This window comes from Megascapheus bottae, chromosome 19 (assembly GCF_031878675.1).
Source record: "Megascapheus bottae isolate mThoBot1 chromosome 19, mThoBot2.hap1, whole genome shotgun sequence".
In the NCBI taxonomy this organism is placed as follows: Eukaryota; Metazoa; Chordata; class Mammalia; order Rodentia; family Geomyidae; genus Megascapheus; species Megascapheus bottae.
In genome coordinates, this window is record NC_143527.1 from 34,626,082 (window position 1) to 34,647,899 (window position 21,818).

The 21,818-nt window shown below is 37.0% G+C and overlaps 1 protein-coding gene across 4 annotated transcripts in view; it reads left to right on the forward strand.

Moving 5' to 3' along the window:
• The window catches only part of Znf521 (zinc finger protein 521), a 283,510-nt gene that overhangs the window by 149,471 nt on the left and 112,221 nt on the right, over positions 1 to 21,818 (forward strand). For 3 of the 4 annotated variants that reach the window (XM_090353315.1, XM_090353312.1, XM_090353313.1), the window contains one exon: positions 3,779 to 3,863. In XM_090353315.1, coding sequence (XP_090209441.1) covers positions 3,779 to 3,863 — 85 coding nt within the window. The remainder of the gene's footprint in view (positions 1 to 3,778; positions 3,864 to 21,818) is intronic. The other variant, XM_090353314.1, reaches the window with a different exon arrangement.

The following is a 21,818-nucleotide window of genomic DNA, read 5'->3' on the forward strand; positions in this document are numbered from 1 at the left end:
CTTAATCATTTGATGTGACATTGCAAAAATGCTGAATTTCTAATTTTATTAGCCCTCCTATTCTTCTATACAAAACATTCCCTCATCAAATAGATACGGGCTACAATTCCTTCCGACAAATCCAGATTCTTGTGACCCTTTGATTACCGACTTTCAGAAAAAAAAGAAATGTATGTAGCCTCTCCCAATAATGCAGACCTGTAATTCCAGCCCATGGGAAGCAGAGAAAGGACAATCATGTGTATAAATAAACCCAGTATATAATAAGACCTTGCCAAAAACCTAAACATGAAAGAGTTGATTTACTAGGCATCTCTAGTGATGACATCTGAGATTTGTTCCTCTTTTCTAGGATTACTCTGGGTCACTGATTTATTTAATTCATTCATGATGTTAAAATTTTCCAAACAGCTTACAAGCATAAAGCATAACTTTTAAAATTAGATGCAATTTTGAAATTTTATCTGGTAAGATTATGTGATATCTAATTACTAATGGAATATAGAGTGAAAGGAAGACGATAGGGTTAATCAGAATATTTTTTTTAACTTTACATTATTAAGGATCCTTAATCTTTTTTTTAATTTATGAGATGTTCCTCTCTGAAAGTCTCTGAGTACCTTAACCAGAATATAACTGAAAACAAGAATGTCAAAAAGGCACATTTAAATTGTTCTCAAAATCAATCAAAAATAATGAGGTGCTGGGAAAAAGTTGTATCCTTGATAATTACATCTATCAGTATCAGAAAACAAAAGAGAACAATCAGGAAATGACAATCTCATTCCCAAGTAGCACATTTAAAAAGGCTAATGAAAAAAAAGGCTCTTTTAAAAATTGTACTAAATTAGCATTTCAAGTAAATTGACAACCTAAGCTTGATAAAGGCCAATCTGGGGCCCAAACAATGGAAGTTCTGTTTCTACTTTTATCTGCTTTTCAAAGAAATGATCTCACTTGATTTTTTTTTGAGTTGTTGTCTTTTAAATAAATGGAAGTAATTGTCCTAAGGGAGGTGACACTTCTCCCCGTTTGTAGGGTCAGGTCACACCTGGAACATGGACCCACATTTCAGATTCTGTTTATTTAACATTGATTTGGAGAATGGTAACCCAGATGGAAAGGTGTTCCAAGTATCGCTTACAGGATCCTCCATTTTTTTCAATCTGAAAAGGAAGTTAATGTAACTCTTGTCTTAGACAAGTGATTCAACTTGCTCTTTAAAGTCAGAATCTAGTTTGGGGACCAATGGTTGACAGTAGCAGAAAAGCAGATTTGGGCCTAGAATTAGGACGGATTCCTTCCTAATCTAGACCATGCAGAGATGAAATGGATTTAATTCAGGAGCTTGTACTCTTCCCTGACTGATACTGTTCAAAGGTCCCTTTATTCAAAAGATGGAGTAAAGTAAGAGTAAAGTAAAATGGTGCAAAGGGCTTGCAAATATTTTCTGAGAATCTATCATTGGAATGAGGGATGTGTGGGGTATGAATGTTCAAAAAGTGATGACCTAACAAATGAACTTGAAACCCAAGAATTTTTAAAAAGAAATATTTTTTAAATAAAAATTAAAACGAATTTTGCTCATGGCTTTCAAGAAAAAGCCCTTACTACATCCAAATTTGCAAGTCACTGTTTTGGGCAAACCTAAGGAGTAAGGAGAGGTGAAGTTCAAGCTGCAGTATTTTACAATCACTGCACATTGCTTTCATCACACTGAATTTTATCTCATCTGGCAGCAAATGGAGACAAGAATATGGCCTTGTCAATAAAAACAATAGCATGTAGCATTTTAGATACTATTTTAAGGGTAGAGAGAATTAAGATTTGGGTTTCCCGCAGTGACAAAAATATTTTCTTTCAATGGTAAAAGAAAACTTATCTACATGGATCTTTAAATGTGTCAATTCATTTTGATGATAGTAAGCACTGGTATTTTGTTATTTGGGCTTTTCAAGTGATTTCATTCTTTATTATTAGACCAGAAGGGAAAAAAATGCCCCAAGTATATTCCACCAACATATTCATCAGTCATCATTTTTGGAGACAGTTTTCGACATATTGTATGTTTTACTGTGCTAACAAGAGAAAAGACTAGCCATTAAGTTTATGTTTCTTTGTTTTTCAGCAAGGTCACATATCAGGAATAATGCTCGAAGTATGCTAATAAACAATATATAATGTAGGTCATCAGGGAGTCAGAAATATTTTCTAACTAGTTCTAAAGGGAAATATTGTTGGAAAAGGGGGATGGATGTTATTTACACAACACATGTTGCTCTATCTGTCACCATCAAAGGATCCTGTAAACAGCTCTGTGCAGTAAATCATCCTCCATGATTGTCAGGCTGTTTGAAGGCCGGGTTAGATTTAGATTCAGCACACTCAACTCACAATATGCCTAATGTAGAAAAACCATTAGATTATTTAGACAGCTTCCAGTGGAAATAGGTCTGTACTTGCTGCGGTTTGCAAGGAACATTGTTCGTGGTTGTAGAAGAAAAGATTATGTTAAATCATGCCAATTAGAATATAAAAAAACTTACTTGAATAGCATTTATAATCCTAAGAGAAATTACACTATTTTTTGTGCTTACTTTTGATTTTTTTTTTTAGGTCCTAAAGGACTTGAGTTCTTCTGCATTCATTGTCATTTACAAACTGGTATTTTCTATTAATAGACTTAGTAAAATACGTTTACATGAATGCAGATGAAATGATAATTCTGTAAGAATGGTTGAAATCTAGCTTCCAGAATGGAATTTTACAGGCATAATTTTATCACATTTATGTTTTTCATAATGGATTCTATCATTTAGTTTAATTTGTTTTCTAAGATAGTTTTTAATGATGGTAAATATCATTTAATCACAAATGTATTTTTGTGACAGTGTAACCATAGTCAATACTTGATTTATTGTGTTCCTCTAGTATGATCTGGGATTCAAAAATAGAGATGGAAGTGGCAAAGCCTGCTTTTCTCAGTGAAGTGAGAATACATTTCTCTTTCCAGTAGTGTAACACTGTCACAAAGTTACCTCTTCCCAACTCCCTGAGCCTCAGTTTCTTCAATTGTGATCTCGTAACAAAAATTCTGCTCAACAGTATTATTGCATAAAGAAACAGTGTTAAAATATTCATCACAATATGACAGATTCCTTTAGAATACAAAATTGCGTACAAATAAAATAAAAATTCTTTGTATTTTAAATGCAAGAACCCAGTACCATCTAAAATACTATCTAAATCAGATTTGGGCTTAAAACTATGGTCTTTAAATAGTGAAGCTAATGTGCATAAATCTATTTTAGTTATAGATATGTAGAAGCAACCACCCAGTTATTTTGGTCAAAATGGTATTTTGCCTGATATTGAAAGACAATGGTTACTGAAACCCAGCCACATGCTATGAACTTTAAAAAATACTAACTTCTGTTTTCAAGTTTGAGTCTCTAAAAGTGTATTATTTCATAATGATGTACCTCTATTTCTATAATAAATGATAGAATGGTCCCCTGGATGTATAGTCTTTCTGATTCTCCTAAATGCAAGTGAGACTTTCACGTGCGGACTCAGCTGGAAGATCCTAATAAAGACATGGCAGAACTTGCCCAAAATGGCCCCAAATTATTTAGTTAGCAGTGTAGTAAGACCAGAAATTCAGAAAAAAACATAATAATGTTGATTATGTATAGGTTTATTTATTTATTTTCAGTGGGAATAAAAAAAAAAAACTCTGCACCTGTCTAAGTAATTTTGTTTCTACTTGTTTTCTCAGAAGAAGACCTATCAGTGCATCAAGTGTCAGATGGTTTTCTACAATGAATGGGACATTCAGGTTCATGTCGCAAATCACATGATTGGTGAGTGACTCTCTATTCCTTATTGCGGATAGATTTTTCGCCTGCTTTTGTACATTAGTGCCTATATAATTAAGCATCATTAAAGGTGAATTAATTGTTCAACCATCAATGGGTTACCTAGGCATGATTGATTTTTTTTATTTCTATTATTAGATCTGATAAGGCATTAACACATTTTATTTTCTGCAAGGGCTAGTTTAGACTTCTGCAGAGGATTATATATCTGCTGCCAGTCAAAACACAGGTGATTAACAAATTAAACTTCTAATCATTTTTGCATTATTGAAAACTAACAGGAATGGTTAATGAACTGGATGTTAGCTTTCCGTAGAGTTTTAGACAGGTTTTAATTTCAGAAGTTATTACAGTAATGGCACTGCTGTGTGTTACTCATGCATGTTTGTATCAAAATCTAAGGTGGAGATTTTTTGTGATAGGGGAACATAAATAATTTAAATTGCCATAAAATAGTTTTATATGTATGGTTTTAACAGCCTGGAAATAATTATAACAATAAAGATCATGCAAAGAATTCAGTAATCATTTTTTATTCCCTCCCAAATTTTCAATACATCTTTATAAAAGTGGTTTGGGAAAAGATTTCAGAAGTCACTCCAGACCAATATTTTTAAGACTTTTTTTTTGCAATTATTACATGGGATAGAACTTTAAAGGATATTTTTTCACTTATTCATATTGTCCTATTTTCTTTTAACTCCTCAGGGGTTACTGCCTATGATTTTAATCTGATAAGCACTTAGTAATAACATTAAGAGTTTTACTAGCCAATTAAACTTTATCAAGCAGATCTTTTTCTTCTAGTGAAATGACAATTGATTTTACTTTGTGCTATTTTTGTTACTCATTTGTGTTTGTCTTGCAATAATAGATTTTTATTTCATACTTTATTCATGGTGTGTGATAATTCCATAAATAATTATGAAATAACCTTTTCTCCTAATATGAAACTTGACATGACAGGAATAAGAATTCAACATTTTAGACTCTGAATTTGCTTAAAAAACAATTTTTATTACACAATAATGAGAAGTAATGTAAGAATACTCAGTATAAGGAATGGCTGCTCTGGATGTCATTGCCGATCATTGCAACCAGCCATAAAAACTCACAATGTTTTTGTATGAATTAATGAAGATAAATTCAGAAGCATGCTGGAAAATTGATTAATAGTTTTCAATAGGACTTGCTTTGTAGTTTTCAAATGATGGGTCTTTAGGTGGATTATTGCTTATAAAAGACTAACTGCTTAATTGTGTGAAAAGGAGCATATACATAACTGCTGAAATATTGATTCCTTTATCTCTTTACTTAAGCACTAATATTATTAGTAACTTTGTTATGCCTTAAAAGGCATATTCTTCAATATGACAGAATCACATTGACAGACTTTAGTGTTCAGAAGACAATAGCAATACCTAAGATGAGTTCAAATAATGTTTTCCCTTACAAATTGCATTTGGTTTATGATTCTGAAAAATATTTTATGGTAAACTTGCAAATTTGCTTTTCAGATGGGAGGAGTTAGCAAAATTGAATTGTTCTTGTTAAATATCGTATTTTCTAACTGTATATCTTTTGATCATCATTTGGTGCTGATTGTCAGTCTGTTTTATATGAATTTCAGTAAAAGTTTACAATTTACGGTACAGTTGGCAAAGCTTTGTGGGTCTTGGTTCTAATTCGCTCTGTTCAAATTCCTTATTCTTATTCTTTATTCTTTGTTATTTATTCCCATACCCAGAAGAACAAGTTGAATATTTTTTCACTACCATAGCAATGTTATCTGGTTCATGTAGAATCTGGACTGAATATTGAATGTAAGAGAGGGTTTTTTTTTCCAAGTTCACTATCACTTTGCCCCACAATATTCATAACTCATTCTGACAACATCTTTTTAACTTGCTTTATACCCTTGTCTTTGTGTTTATCTTATATCTGTTGCATCATTAGAGGTTTCCAAATTTTTCCTTTACCTTCTGTTAGATTAATTTGAAACCCATCTCCTCTTGGGAACTGAACATTTAACAATTCACCTTCCATCAGATAAGCTAATTCTATTTCTTCTCACAGAATCTGTTTTTTTTAATGTGTTTATTTTTTTTTACTACTCATGCTATTTTTAATAATAAATATGTGGTTTTTTTTCCACTTGAGGCCTCAACAAATGACTAGCATCCATTAAATTATTCTATCTGTTGACCAGGCATCCAAGTTCTTAAACTCCATTCACCTTGTTAATATCTAGAGAGAGAAAGAGAATGTGAAACAGGAGGGTGTCACTGAGGCTAAGATATCCCTTTTTTAAAATCCCAGTGTGAAACTCAGTCTTTCAAATGAGGCAGGCAGTGTTATTTTGTTGGCTAAAATACCTCCATTGAGGGTAGATATTTTTAGATTGCGTATCTGTATGTGTTTTTTGTCTAATCAAAAAATAATCTCAACTAGACATTTAGCAAGGAAAGAGGGATTAGGGACTATCTGAAAAGCCTCTTATTCTTTTTGCTAAGAGGGGAGATAGTGTTTTTACAGATTTTGTTTTACATTTCAATCAGTCTACAGGAGGGATTATGTCACCTGATGGAGAAACAGATCTGCAGATGACCCAGTGAGGTGTAACTTTAAATTCTTTCTTTAACTAAAGCATTTGCATTTATTTCTGTGGATCATGCAAATTTGTGTGCAGTTTTAAATGACATCTAGCCTTCTTTCTGGACAGTCTGATTTCAGACGATTGGCCAGTTACATTTGTGAACCGGAAGCCATCAGTGTTTGCAACATGTACTTGTGGGAGGTGCTCGTCTTCTTAAGTACCATTTTGCAGCTAGGTATGGATGGACACATGGCCTAAGTTGCAGAAGTAATTACTCAGTAAAAATACACCAGTGGTTTAGCTTATTTCTATTAAAGAAAATGAAGGAAAGCATCACTACACACCATATTTTGACAGGGTTTCAGTAAGAAATCATCCCAGATCAGGGGATTTCTTTTGCACACACACACACACACACACACACACACACACACACACACACAGCTGCAAAACATTTCAACAGCATCTCCCAGAGAAAAGATTTCTCCCCCCTTTTATTTTATGTCTGTGCAGATATCGAAGATTTTTCTTGTCTTCCTTTGTTCCTTTCATATTAGTAACATTGGTTTTGACTCAAGAGTCAGAAAAGAAAGCATCATGGATTATGTCTTTTTATTTATATTCATTTTATCTATTTTCCCATTATAACTATGTATTGTTACTTTCTTCTTTGGGCTTTCTGACATTACTATTATTTAGTGGAGATAATAATAACTGGAGATGTAAATCAGAGACTCAAAATGTATTCAACCCAGTGAGGGGACTGCCTCATATAAAATTATGAGGCTCCACAGCCATAGAGTAAATTTGTAAGTGCTCTGAGTGAAGGGCTGTTAGGCATGAGATAATATAAAGAGACCACATTGCCAAGAACTATTTATGAGATCAAGCTTAATTTTTTCACTCTGATAATTCTTGACCAATAATTAGCAGCCTCTAATTATCTATTTTAGTTAGAAAGAAATTTTGTTCACTATGGAGGTTGGCATTGCAACTAGAACAGAAATCCCCAAAGAGACAAATGTGTTCCAAACAGCCACAAACAACTGTCTCATGAAACATAGTGAGCAAATTGTGAGTGGCTGGTGATAGACAACCAGCAGTCCGCTCACCATGGAAGGCCAGTCAGCTTGACAAAGAAATGATCAAAGGGGAGAAAGGCCATTATCCTTGGAATTGATTACTGTCCCCATAAACTTTGGAGGACATGTAGTCAGGACATAACCAGGGCCACTTTCAGTTTTCTCTCTAAAGGCCCATGGATAGAAAATAAGAAGGAATATGGGTACAAACCATTTCTGCGAGAATTACTTCGAAAAATCTGCTTAGAAGCTAGGATTACAGGCGTGAGCCACCGCATCTGGATGGATTGTCTTGTTCCATGAGTAGACAGGACAAATATAGAACTATTCTCTAACAGTGGTCCAGAAAATACCCTAAAGAGGTCAAAGGCATTTGAGGAAGAAAAGTGTTTTAATCTTTTGCAGAAGACAAATTAGAATTTAGAGTGATAACTAATAGCTAGCCTGAAATGTAAAGGTTGACTTTTTATTTAGATCCCTTTGTTTTAGCAATGATTATTTGTAGAATAACATAAAGAGACTTAACACTTCAGTTATGCAGATAAGAAGATATACACCCTATGTGCTGTTACACATGTGATATATCACTGATACTAAAACAAAAAGAATACATGAATCAGTCTAGAAGAGTGTAGTAAACTTTAGTCAGTTCTTCTAGCAAGTGGCATTCATGTATTCTGCAATGTAGTTGATCCTCCAGATAGCAAAAGGCATTCAGTGGAGAGTCATCTGTGAGTTGTCTTCATTATTTTTTTGGTTGACATTCACTGTCCCAGACTGAAACATTTCAGAGTGAATATTCTTGCTAATAGATTATACAAAAAAAAAACTTATAGCAATGTTTTAAAATCCATAGTTATATGTGATTTTATATATCTTTAGAAGAAATAGTCACACATCTTAAGATCTGTAAAGAAAGGTTGAAAGTCTGTATTGCCACTTAATCTCTCTTCTCACATTAGCTCTTTATGAAAGAATAAATAGAACTGGACCTGCAATAGTGCCCGTATGTGTATGTGCACTCATATCATGTAATCCCAAGGAGTTCCTACCCATTGAGATACTTGAGGCTTTGATTTACAATCACTGGAACAGAGAAGACTATTGGACTTTAAGTCAAATCTTTATTTGATAGCCTAAAATTTGGGGGACTTAAGAAACAGGCATTTGGTGTTAACTATGACGACATACTGGCTTATTTCATCAAGAGCTGGACTGAAAAAGATGAAATCTGGGCAGTTTAATGGTAACAGAAAGCTACTCTCGCGTGGGCAATGCTGGCTTATTTGAAAAGCCCATAAAGGGTTTCTACATGGGCCATACAAAAGGGATACTTTCTCTTTAATAGCCATCTGTACAGGAGAGATGAGAAGTGGGCCAGGTCATCTCTCCTCAGCTGTCATGATATTAACGTAGGTAATGGAGCAAGCTCGGCGTTCTGCTGGGTGTTGTTTTTCATAGATGTTCATCGATTTACACAGATAATTCTATTTATTTCTTAGAGTTGGTCCAAGTGAACCAGTCAGAATAACAAACACCAAAGCTTTTCAGATGACTTTATCTTTGTTTGTAACGTTAACTTTTGCCTAAAAAAAAAAGAAAAATGGTGTCACACCTACTGTGCAGATGGCTGCATGATTTGTAAACCAGCCAAAACATTTAAACAAATGTGTGATCTGGGGATAGATTAAATAAAGGATAAAATGGAGTGTGGGCCACAAATTCTAATAATCAGATGAGTTTAAGTTGTGTGCAGTGCGGAGCTATGGTCACAGTGATAGCAAAAGAAGCTTGCCAAGGACAGCAAGGTGCCTTATAGAGCTCAGGATGGAGCCTGTGGCCTGGTAGGCCTCAGTTTGAGAACCACACATTTGCTGTACAGCTGGCAGCTCTGTATGGGGACATCAGATAAAACTTATGTAAAATGAAGTGTTATTGCTTAGTATGAAATTGTTCAGAGAGGGAATTTGCAGACAGTAACTGAAAACAGAATTCATGGTACCAATGAAACAGACTGTAAATATGAAGAGGGTTTAATTATCTGCGCAATTTAACAAAAATTCAAGATGTATTCAGAAAGGACATCCGCAGGCATAAATATAACATAGCTATGCTGTTTACCGAGTGCAAAAAGGACCACGGGAACCTATCAAGCCATGTCTATTACCAGCCTTCCTAAAAACAATTTAAGAGTAAAGAGGAGAGGGGGAAAAAATGGAAGACTTTTTCGAAAAAGGTGGGGGTTTAAAGAGCTCCTGTTGGTTCTTTGGATTCTCATTTCTTAAACAATGTAAGATAAAAATCTTCAGGTCTATCTTCTAATTCTTCTCCAGCAATTTAAAGGCAAATCAGCATGTTTGCCTTAGCTGTGTGTTTTGGCTTGTGTCTGGCAGCTTTGATTTAAGAGGGAAAATAGTGACGGTGAGTACAGATTCTAATTTACAAGCCTCCAATAAAGCCTGGGAGACATTTTCTTGGGTGATTCTAGGAGAGGGATCCTGGCTGAGCCCACAGACTCATTCAAGCTTCATTTTCTTGTTACTTTTCAAAGCACATTGCCCTTCAAAGGGGCCTCAGAAACACTTCACTCTCAAGCAGAGTAACTGTTTCAGGGCTACATATGGAGGCTAGGAAGAGAGAGAGAGACAACTACAGATGTGTGGGTGGCCTGTGACTGCCTGCCACACAGCCTTATGACTTCTGGCCCTCACTTTGTCTTCGGTCTTGGGTTTTTGTAGACTATACTTTTTTTTTCTTTTGCTCATTGTTTGATATGTTTATGCTCAGATATAGATATCTGGTTTTGAATGAAGCTTGTAGACTATTTCTGAATGAGGACATTGAAAGTCACCAGCAATAAATAAAACAGAACACCCCCCCACGTCCTTGCGTGCAGACACACACACACACACACACACACACACACACACACACACATATTCACAGCACATTCCCCACCCATGCATGCCCAAACACACATCACACTTACAGTTCGTGACCTATTTCCACAGGATCGATTCCTATCCAGCCATAGAAAAGGTCTCTGATGGCCTATTTTCATAGGTTATTTCCTACTTTCAAGACCATTAATAACAGTAAACAAAGGAGAGGGAGCCAATATGGAGATTGGGTGTCGAACTTCAGCTGCTCACATTGCCGCATTTGGTGAGCTGACGGGGTTTCGTAGGTCACCTTTAGAATTATGCCTATGACAGCAGTAGCTACCTGCCAAGATTGCAAGGTATCTCACGGCTCTCAGGATGGCGCCTGTGGCCCGGTAGGCCTCAGTTGGAGGGGTACACATTTGCTGTACAGCTGGCAGCACTGTATGGGGCAGCCGTGTGGGCTGTTAGGGAGCTGGAAAGGAGACAAGCATGAAATTTCTTCTAACCCCAACTCTGTTTTTCTGTACTGTTGGCTGCTTCTCAGTTCCTTGACAAAAAAAAAAGAAAGGAAAAAAAAAAAAAACCAATCAGGCACCCTTTAATCCGCCTGTGATTACCACTGGTATAAAAAGAGAAGCATAATGAGGAAAAATGCCTCGTTTTGTTGCCTTCAAAAGCCAACAAATTGGAGTTAACTTGACAGGAAGTGGCTTAATAATTAGATTATTTATTTATTCCTGACACATATCCCCCTGTTACTAGTCTCAGGAGACCCTGTAGATGGTACGATTTTCAAGCTGCCATTACTTTGCTGTCTTCTGTGAACAAAGAAGCTACTGTCTATCAGTCAATTAAATGCTCTCTTTAAGCAGAGGCTGCGAAGTCCTCAATGGAGAGAGCCCTGGGACATTGTGGGATGATTCCTTTCTCTGTACTGTATATCACACTCTCAACTACAGTCCCCACAGAGATGGAATAAAGTCATGCATTAAAATATCACTTGTTGATTTGTTTGCTAATGAAGAGCCATTGAAATGTTTGTGTATTTCTGTGGCAAAATTGTTGATGAAAGGGACTACTTGTCAGCATAGCTGAGTTCATCTGCCACAAGTGCTTATTTAAGAGTTATTAAAATTAAAGTTAACAAACAACAGAATAACAACAACAACAACAAAATGTCAGTACAAAGTTTTCTTACAGAAGCATCAAATTCAGTGCACCAAGACAGAAAACAGGGAAATTGTTATCATTTTAGTTCCTTTCTTAGATTTGAATTCATTCACTTTGTTTTCTCTGGCTTGAGAATGTATTTTTCACTGGACATGATAATCTCTACAGGACTCTAGGTAATCACACACAAACAATCAGACTAAAGGCAGATGCCCTCAGGGAAGGAACACAAAGGTGTAACTTCTCTGAACAGTTAAAATACTATTTATTGAAATGAACTACAGAAAATGGAAACATGTGTATTTTTGTTGTTATTTTTGTGAGGGGCCCAGAAAAAGAGGAAGGGTTCACAAGTGCACTCACGTTGTTCAGTATACACTCTGTGGATAAGGATCCATGTAACTCATGGGCAGGATGGGAGGGCAAGCCGGGGGAAATGAAACGAAGGAGTGATGTTGACCAATGAGAGAAGTGTACCTGACTCATGAGATGGTAGCCCCTCGGTACAACACCTTAACCATAACAATAAAATATACTTTTAATAAATAATGTTTTCTCAGGGTGCCTGGGCACTGTGCCTATTAAATATGAAAAGTTATTGGAATCCATTTGTGAAAGTGATGCACTTAGAAATTTTCATATTTTTTATGTTAAGTTGGGTTTTTCTAGCAGTGTCTCTTATGTAGGTAATTTGTAGACATTTTTGTCCCCTCACCTCCACCTTTCCCCAGTGTCAGAGCCTCCTTGACTGTACAGAGTTATGGCTTCTCTTTTCCATTTGTCCTTGTTATGTTTTCTTCTTTTGTTTTTTCATTTGTGTTTCTTTACCATTTCTTTATCCCATGTCAGTAAGTTGTACACATGTTTCAACTCGACACATATTATAATTCTTCATATATCCATCAACTTAATCCTCCTACCCGCTGATGACTGTGTGTGAGGCATTTCTTTGCTCTGCTTCTCTGGGCTGCCATTAATTGCCTTTTATTTTTAATGTGCATCTGTTGCTAGTGTGGAGATGTGGAATACAGTCAGGGCTGGACAATGTGATGACAACTCTCCGATGAAATATTTAGTTCTGCCATTGAAAGGGATACATTTGGAATTTCAACAAGGGCCACTGAACTTTGAAAAGTGTCCCTTCTTCCCACTAGACATTGTACTGGCTTTAACTGTACTTTCTACAATTACTAGACAACAGGCTGTGAAGAATTAATTCAAATCATCATCAGATGGCTGTATTTCTTATTTCTACCCAGTTATTCCAAGTCATTTTGTTAGAAAAAGCTTAGATACTCAGAGGTGTTCCATAATAGAAAATGAATTTGAAACCCTTTCATTAATTGGTGATTAATATATTTCAGGATTAGTTTAAGCATGGCTCTACCTCCTGCCCAGTCAAGTATGTTCTGGTTAATATCCAATTATCTTCACCTTCGTAGTTATTATGTCTTAATATTTCGGATATGATAACCAGAAACTTGAGAGCAATGCTAATGAGGAGCATAGAGCAAGAATTAACCAATGACATACTCAATGATCCTTGGTGGGGAAGCAGTCTCTTCTTTCCCCCTGAACACACTGCTTCAGCATCTTCTTTTAAGCAGTCGACTGACTGACTTCCAACTTCAGTAGGCGAGAATGAGAAAAATCAGTCACCCTCTCTTTTAAATACAGGAGTTTGAATTTGCTATGTGATGTGATGACTCTTCACTTAATACCACCTTTTCAGTCCAGACGATGGCGTATAAAAATAGGAAAGACAAAAATAAAGAGAGAGAGAAAACTCTTTTTACATTTTCCAAACAGGAAATGCCATATACTTCATCCTTGCCCTTTATTAAAGGTACAAGTTGCTATACCTCTAAAAGGATGCTTTTATTCAGAGTCATCTGGACTATCTTTAAACTTTTACCCTGAATTTCCCTCCCTCTCCTCTCAAGATTGATCACCGCAATGTATGCAGGTTTCACCAGCCCCAACCTCATTCACTTTTGAACAGTGTGATTTGGTGGCCATGCCCTTCCCACTGGAGTGGTCTCAGCCACATCTACCCATGAAGCTAGTGCATGTCGCACACTGCCCTTTGCATGCTGTATTGGAATGAAGCAACCTCAGTAAATTGCAGCGAAGGGCGATGGTTGTACAGGGAGAACTACTACACCTCGGGGTCCATTTGCGCCAGATTATTCTTTTTATTGTTATGATTACTTCCCATCTTCTTTACTCCCTTGCTGCCAAACTTGCTGTTGGCCAGTGGTGCACCACAGAGGGGAATCGCAAGGAATGCTGCTAACATCATTTTTTCCCCCTCTTAGGCACATACTAATCACCATTCAATTCTAAACCCTGATGTCCTGGGTGGCTTTGTGGTTCTCTGTTGATGCTACTTGATGTTGCTGACTTCGTTTATAGCGTCCCTTATCTTCTTCGTGTTAAAAGAATCAAATGATTGTGAAGAAAAGTGATGTACACCTTGTGCAGATGTTATAAAAACTACAGTCTGGATGATCAACAGCTACCCATCTCATATAATTCATTGAAGAGAAAAGCTAATAGCTGTCTGTAAAGACATGATCTGCATCTTCACCCTTCTCAGATTCCTTTAAAACATGAAGCCATTATAAATATTGTACACATTTGTAGTTTTTCTTTCTCTTTATGTAATTAGCTAATTTCCTCATACCTGCCAACTCTTGTTTACTCAGTAACTAATAAGTAAGGTGGATTGAACACAGAGATTGGGTGTTCTTATTGAACAAAACTGTGAACAAGATGTTAGGCTTGGGATAGCTTTATGTACATATGCAATGATTATTAATCCCCTGTTTTAGTGGCAGTACCTGTGTCTGTTTGTTGTAGTTTGTTTTTCAAATTCTTGGGCAGCTGCTCTGTTTTTCTCTACAGCAGGACTGCTGTGCAGCATTCAAACTAAATTCTACAATTAGAACTGACACACCTTCAATTGAACTATCAAGTCTTTTAAAACTGCTGGGCCATGACGCCAGTCCCACACTATCTGACCATGTATACATCCGATTGTATGCCAAAGAGCATTGATTTTTAGCTGTCATTTCTTCTGCATGTACGGTCGAATTGAAATTTAAACCTTAATCCACTCAGTAATTCAATTAATTTTTAATGTGAAGTAATACTAATTGAAATAGCTTGAATTTAGTAAGTCACCACAAGACATTCTCAAAAGCAAGGGTCTCCACTGAGAACTAGAAGGACAGATAATCATTGTTACAGTGTATACTGAATAAATGCTCACTCCGCAGGTTTCTAGTGGAAAGGGATTTTTCTTTAAATTAGGCTATATTTTATTTCTTTGAGAAGAGAAATACCTTTTCAGGGAAAATTCTTACTTTCTACCCACTGTAGAAGGATAAAACATCATGAATAATTTTAATGAAGGACATAATTTAGTGAGAAATAGTTAATATAATTCTTGCAAAAAATAATACTAACTCCCCAAATAACTAACTACAAATAATTTCCAATAAGTCAAATGACAACAACGTTATGATTAAAAGCAACAAACTTGATGGGTATTCTTGTTATATGATGTGTGTTTGAGATAAGATTCCAATTTTGGATGACTATATATGTTTTGCTATCTGTTGCCCTGTTTGGTTTGTTTATATTGTGCTGAATCATATCTAAATGTTGCATCCTTCTATTTGTACACATAAGCTTTCATATATTACTTAAAAATAGCCTTTTAAATCTTTATGGATTTTTTATTTTCAACCACAATAAAGTAAATTTTGTATAATAAAACCACATAGGTTTTCATTCATTTCTATACTCAAAAAGGATCCCTAACCCCCATTTATTTGGTAGCAGTTGAGGACTTTAAACAATGCATCCATGTACTGATAAATGAGCACAAGCCTTAAGCTGAAAAGATAAAATAGGCGAGCTCTGAATATCAAGCCTTCATGGCTCTTAGTGTATAGTGTTTAATAAGCTAATAGCACTGTGAAACATTCAACCCTCATAACCCTATAGTCTGTTCAAATAGAATTTTAAGACCTTTTCACAGCATATAAGTAATAATTATGTTAGATAACTTGAAACAATTGTAATATGGAATGTTTCCTAAAGGAAGTGCAGCTAATATAGTGCAACTGAGTTCAGCAAATTTATACCAACAAAATACCTAAATCAATTCCCTGTCTTTGAATGAAGAATTCAAACTGATTTTCATGTTTGTCACAATTAAGTCAAAAGTGCTGTTGCACAGCGCAGAGTATAAAGTATTTGCACAGAGTATAAAGATGTCATGATATCATGTTTGCTTTTTTTAAAGAGAGGTTTATATTTTCTCTCTTTCACTGAATTGGAGAAAAGCAAGGAAGAAGGAAAAAATCAATTTATAGTTTATGTAGTTCACTTTATCAAATTAAATTTGGTGTTAAAACAATCTTTTCAGCATTAGCTTTGGGTTTGCTGGGACAAATGCTGCATATTGGATATCATCATATAAAATGTTCTGACTCCTAATTGGCTATTCTTTGTGATTTTTTTTTACAATATTTGGTAGTTGTTATCCAAGTAGCAATAATTCTTCTAATCTGGAATGAAATGTTGGTTTGCATTAATCCCATATGGAAATATCAATAATAAATGCAATGCTAATTCTATTACTCTCATCATAATAGTGGGCTAGAATTCACATAACACTTCAATACTTCATAAGATTATTACTCTAATCGTGAAGATGTAAAGAGAAAGGCTAGTAGGTTGTCCAGATTTGTATGTAGTGTGAGTTTGCCTCTTCTAGGAGCCAATTTGCTAGAGTCTACAGTTAATTTTCTTCCTGCTTTACATGCAGCTAGTGACCACAGAATTCATTCAGACTGTACAGAGATTCATCTCATCTGTCAAATTCGGCTTACTGGTTTTATTCTCCTAAGCAGAAACGAAAGATTTCATTGTGAAGGGGTGGAAATATTTTGTGTTTTGAGATGAAGACTCTTATAAGAAGGAATGGATCACAGAGGTGGTTCCTCCTGTACACAAAGCAGAGGGAGATAGTGGTGAGATAGGCTCCACACATAGGTGTGTTTAATATGCAATGCTTGATGTAGGTTGACCTCAGGTTATAAGAGTAGAAAATCCCATTTTCCAGCTTGTTTCAAATGTAGTAAAAATGCTGCTTCAGTTGCTTTATGCTGCTCACATTGGGAAAGGTGCTTATACTGTGATAATTATCATCAAGGAATATTAATGTGTTCAGCATTTGTAACCCAAAAACTCATTATAGCTTAAGCTGTGCATCATCTGTGAAGAGAGAACTTTGCCAGAATTCGCTCTTCACAGGGGTTGCCTCCCGCTTGCTGTGGAGTGGTCAGAGTACTGCAAGAGGTCACTTAGGCTATTTTTGAAAGCTGAAGTTTTGCAATTTTTGAATCACTACCTTCTGTCTAAAGGCTTATTGTTCTTGCTTCAAAATGTCCTCCTTATAACTGAATGCAGAGTGCAGTGCAAAAAATAAATAAACAAATGAAAGGTAACTAACTGGATATTGTGAAGTTAAATGCAAAAAGAGTCACCACTTGTATTCCATACCAAGATAATTGAAGTGTTTGTGTCTCCTCTTCCATCCCTGAGCAAAGGGATTCATTTACCCCCGTTTCGCTAATGCAGGTGCCCTTGGGTTTCAGATAGAAATGCCCACACTGGGGCTCCACTTCACAGCCCTCTGGCTGGAAGCTGTGTAAATAAGACTGCAGGGTCAGCCTTCCTTTTCTGGCAGCAGTGTCCTTAATTAGTCTGTGACAGTCTTTCCTATGAGCTCTCATGTTCCTGGGATTGCTTCTTACACATGTCAGACATCTGTCTAATGCATAGACGTTTTCCTATGTTTGCTTTAAAAAAACAAACAGTCATTTCGGGGGGAATGCATTGACATGATGAGAAATTGAGAATCTCTGAGTGTGTGATGAATCCTATAACTTAATCTGATTAAAAGAATTGTTTAGGCAGCTCCATTAGACATTGGAGATGGGGGTGGGGATTCAAGAGGATTCCTGTTCTCACCTATGATAGGCAGTTTTGCTTCGAGGAAGCTGTGTGCCTATGACATTTTTACGTGATTAAATCTCATTATTTCCCTTTCCTCCTCCCTGCCCTCAGTGATCCATTTCTTGTCATTTCCCATCAGTAACATTGCTCCATGCTCCATGGAATGGTTTGTGGAGGTCAGACAGAAAGCACTAATACTCGCTTCTGTCTCGTGGTCTGGCTTTGTAGCACTGCTGTGTTTCCAAGGTCAAAATTGTGAACCTGGCCTTGCTCCTGGGAGGACTAGAAAAATATGTTTCATAACTTCCCATAGACTTAAGCGAAAAGTAAGAAGGAAAAACATGAAGCCCATAGGCTCTGTTCAGATGAGCTGTAAGGTTGAAATTCATCAAGCAAGAAAGCTGAGTGGTGAGGAAGCTTCCTCATCACAAGGGGTCACTGCCTTGGGTGCAGAATTTGTCCTCGCTGAGGGCTTTAGGGGATAGGGTAATCATTCAAATAGCCCAGCAGGCACAAACACACAAGTTGATAATCTGGAGGCAACTTGCTGAAATAGGAACTTACTTACCTGTTAAAATCACTTACAAGAAGGAATGTTGATGGATAGTGTCATGAATTCAGTGCAGATACTGCAGGCTCCTTCCACTGAAAGCGATTTGTTTTGTCATTGTCGTTGTTTTGTTTAGAATGTGACAGGACCTTTATTATATCCGACACAGCTCTAATGCCACAAAATGGATGGATTGTCCCGATTCAGATAGAGCTTCTCAATAGTTTTGGGGCTAGAAAGCTGACTGTGTACTGAAGTCATACCTTGGTGGCAGATCTTCTGTGAGGATGTAAACTTAATAATCTTTATGAATTTTGAGTAACTCATAACTCCACTTCCTCACTCCAAGAAGCATTATGAAAAGATTGCTTCTAAATCCTTCAGACATTCTCTGCCCTTATGATACATGCCATCCTCTTTACCTTGAGGCGCTGGAAATGAGTGTGGAGTTTTTTTTACTTCCATAAGAGATAAAAATGTATACTTGAGCAGGAGCAAATTGCATTTTCATGTTTAAGTTCACTATTTGCACTTGATGTGGTAAGATCCAAATGTGAAGAATTGCTGTTGACATTATTTCTCTGTCTCCTGTGTCCCAGGCCACTGCATTATTATGCTGAAAAGCTCCATCACGTGGGATAAATGTGATGTTGAAAGCCTGGAGAGACATTTGCGTCCCATTCTGCGTCCAGGTTGTTTGGGATAACTGTAACATCTTTAGTAGTCAAAACAATTTGCTTTATCTTAGTGATGATACCATGAATGAAATAACATCTCTTAAGAAGAAAAATGCTCATCTCTCAAGTTTGTTTAGAAGCAGAAAACAAAGGATCTTTCATTTCTAAATGGAAAAATGATTTTAACTTTCAAAGTCTGTTTTGTGTAATCTGTATCTTAAACTATCACATAAAGTCAAATTTAAAGTGTAGACGAAAGCCATGAGTGGTTGAACTGATTTCTAATTCAAATTTTCCTCTCAGTAACGATGGTTTTCTGAGTTTTATTGTCTTTCTTTAAAGAAGACATACGTGTGGTGTTCTTAAATATACTAAGGTAGATGCTATGCATGTATACATGCATTTGTACTTGAGAGCACATCTGTGTAGAGAAATGTAGGTGAAACTGGTAGCCCCTTCTGTCACAGACTCACTGCTGGACCACTCCCGGTCTTGTGTTTAACATGTTTTCCAATAGCTCAGAGAGCTGGTACTGAAGTGAAATGAAAACCATGGAGCTTATATTGTAGTGTAATGTTTGAAAGAGATATTGGAAAAGAATGTTTTTTGGCTTGGCTCCCTTTTTAGATGTAATTGCTGCTTCATTAGGACTTGGAAGAGTTTCCTGTGGTTAAATTTAATCAAATGGCTCAGCATAACAAACTTGTACATTCAACTTCCAGGACAATTCTGTATATGAAACATGATTTTGTTAAATTTAACACACATCCCATCACCACCACTCCTGCCACCACCAATCAACACCACCACCATGACTGCCACCATGACTAAGTTTACCACCTGCCTAATCTGTACTTCCTTTGGTCACAGATTTGTAAATGATAATGTATACTTGTGAAAATCATGTGAAATAGTGAAAATGAGGGTGCAGGTGTTGAAAGCTCTAGAGGCCACACTTGGGCAGATACCAGTCAACTTTTTTGGGCTGTGACATGAAGTAAGTAGTCATTATCATTGCATTGTGCTGCTAAAGGAGATATGGCTTGAACTGCCAACCTCAGCAGGAGAGCAGGACATGTATGCATATATGTGAGGAGACAAACTCACACATGCCAGTTGTTGGGTTTTGGGTTTTTTTTTGACAGTCATAGGACTTGAACTCTGGGCCTGGTGCTGTCCCTGAGCTCTTCAGCTCAAGGATACTGCCCTACCCCTTGAACCATAGTGCCACTTCTGGTTTTCTGGTGGTTAATTGGAGATAAGAGTCTCACGGTCTTTAGTGAGACCGGGCTGGCTTTGAACCACAATCCTCAGATCTCAGCCTCCTGAGTAGCTAAGATTACTGGCGTGAGCCATAGCACCTGGCACACACCAATTTTTGTACCTTTTACCTTATTTGGCATTCACCGCTGCATAGATGCACAGGTTGCTCAATTTGGGAGCTTATATTAGGGTGTTCTTAGCAATTACTTTATTGTCCTTACACTTATGTATGATGTTGAGCAAGGCACGAGTGGCTCACATTTCTAATCCTAGCTACCCAGAAGGCTGAGATCTGAGAATCATGATCTGAAGCTAGCTGGACAGATAAATCTATGACTCGTTTCTCCAATTAACCTACCAAAAAACAAAAAGCCAGCAGTAGGGATGGGGCTGAAATGGTAGACCTTCAGCCTTCAGCAAAAACACTAAGCATGATTCCTGTAGTGCAAGCCCCATTACTGGTGGAAAAAAATACCTCTTATGTTTAGATCGATGCCCTCTTCTGTGCCAGGAAACTCATCAAATCTGATCTTTCCATTAAAAGTAGTAAGGCAACTGGGTGCTGGTGGTTCACATCTGTGATCCTAGCCACTGGGGAGGTGGAGATCTGAAAATCACAGATCAAAGCCAGCCCAGGGAAAAGTCCCCATGAGATCATATCTCCTATTAACCACTCAAAAACTGTGAGTGGTACAAGTGGTAGAATGCTAGCCTTGAGCACAAAGAGGCTCATGGATAGCACCCAGGCTCCAAGTGCAAGCCCCACAACTGACCCGCCCCCCAAAAGTAAGAAGGACTTAGCCTTAATTAGGCTTACTTCTGTTCTACTATCTTCAAAACTACTTTTAAAAAGTGTTAAGGTTCTCCTTCTGAATTCTTTGGAACTAGTGGGGAACAGGCATTGAAGTGACAGGTTTCATGTAAATAGACGTGAGCAGAGAGTTCTGCTATATATCAGTACTAATGTAGAAATGCACAGTGTGGGAACGTTCATGGTTCTGCAAAGTAGCAAGTGGTTATGTTCATATCTTTCTAAAAGGTGAGGTGATAGATTTAAATAACAATAGTTCTGCTCTGAGTGATGTTTTGAATCCAGGGTCACACATCCTGCAGTGTATGAAAACACAAATGGTGCAGACAGTGTCTAACAGCACACGTGTTGTCTAAAAGGAGGTGGTTTGGGAACTGCTACTCACAAAGGCACTTTCTGCAGGTGTCTCACACCCCTTCAGTGACTAGAAGATTAGGAGGACAGTAATGCATCTATTGCATGATCAGTGACACGTATAAATAGTAGTGACATAACTGGCACCAATGGCTTACTCCTGTCTATAATCCTAGTTATTTAGAAGGCTGAGATCGGAGGATTGGGCTTGGGCTTTGCAGTCAGTCCAGGCAGGAATGTCTGTGATACTCTTTTTTTTTTTTTGCCAGTCCTGGGCTTGAGCTCAGGGTCTGAGCACTGTCCTTGGACTTTCTCAAGGCTAGAGCTCTACCACTTGAGCCTCAGCACCACTTCCGGCTTTTTTCTATATATGTGGTACCGAGGAATCGAACCCGGGTCTTCGTGCATGCTAGGCAAGCACTTTAACCACTAGGCCAAATTCCCAGCCCTATGTGTGATATTCTTGTCTTGAATTAACAACTCTAAAAATCAGAAGTGGAGTTGTGTGTCAAGTGGTAG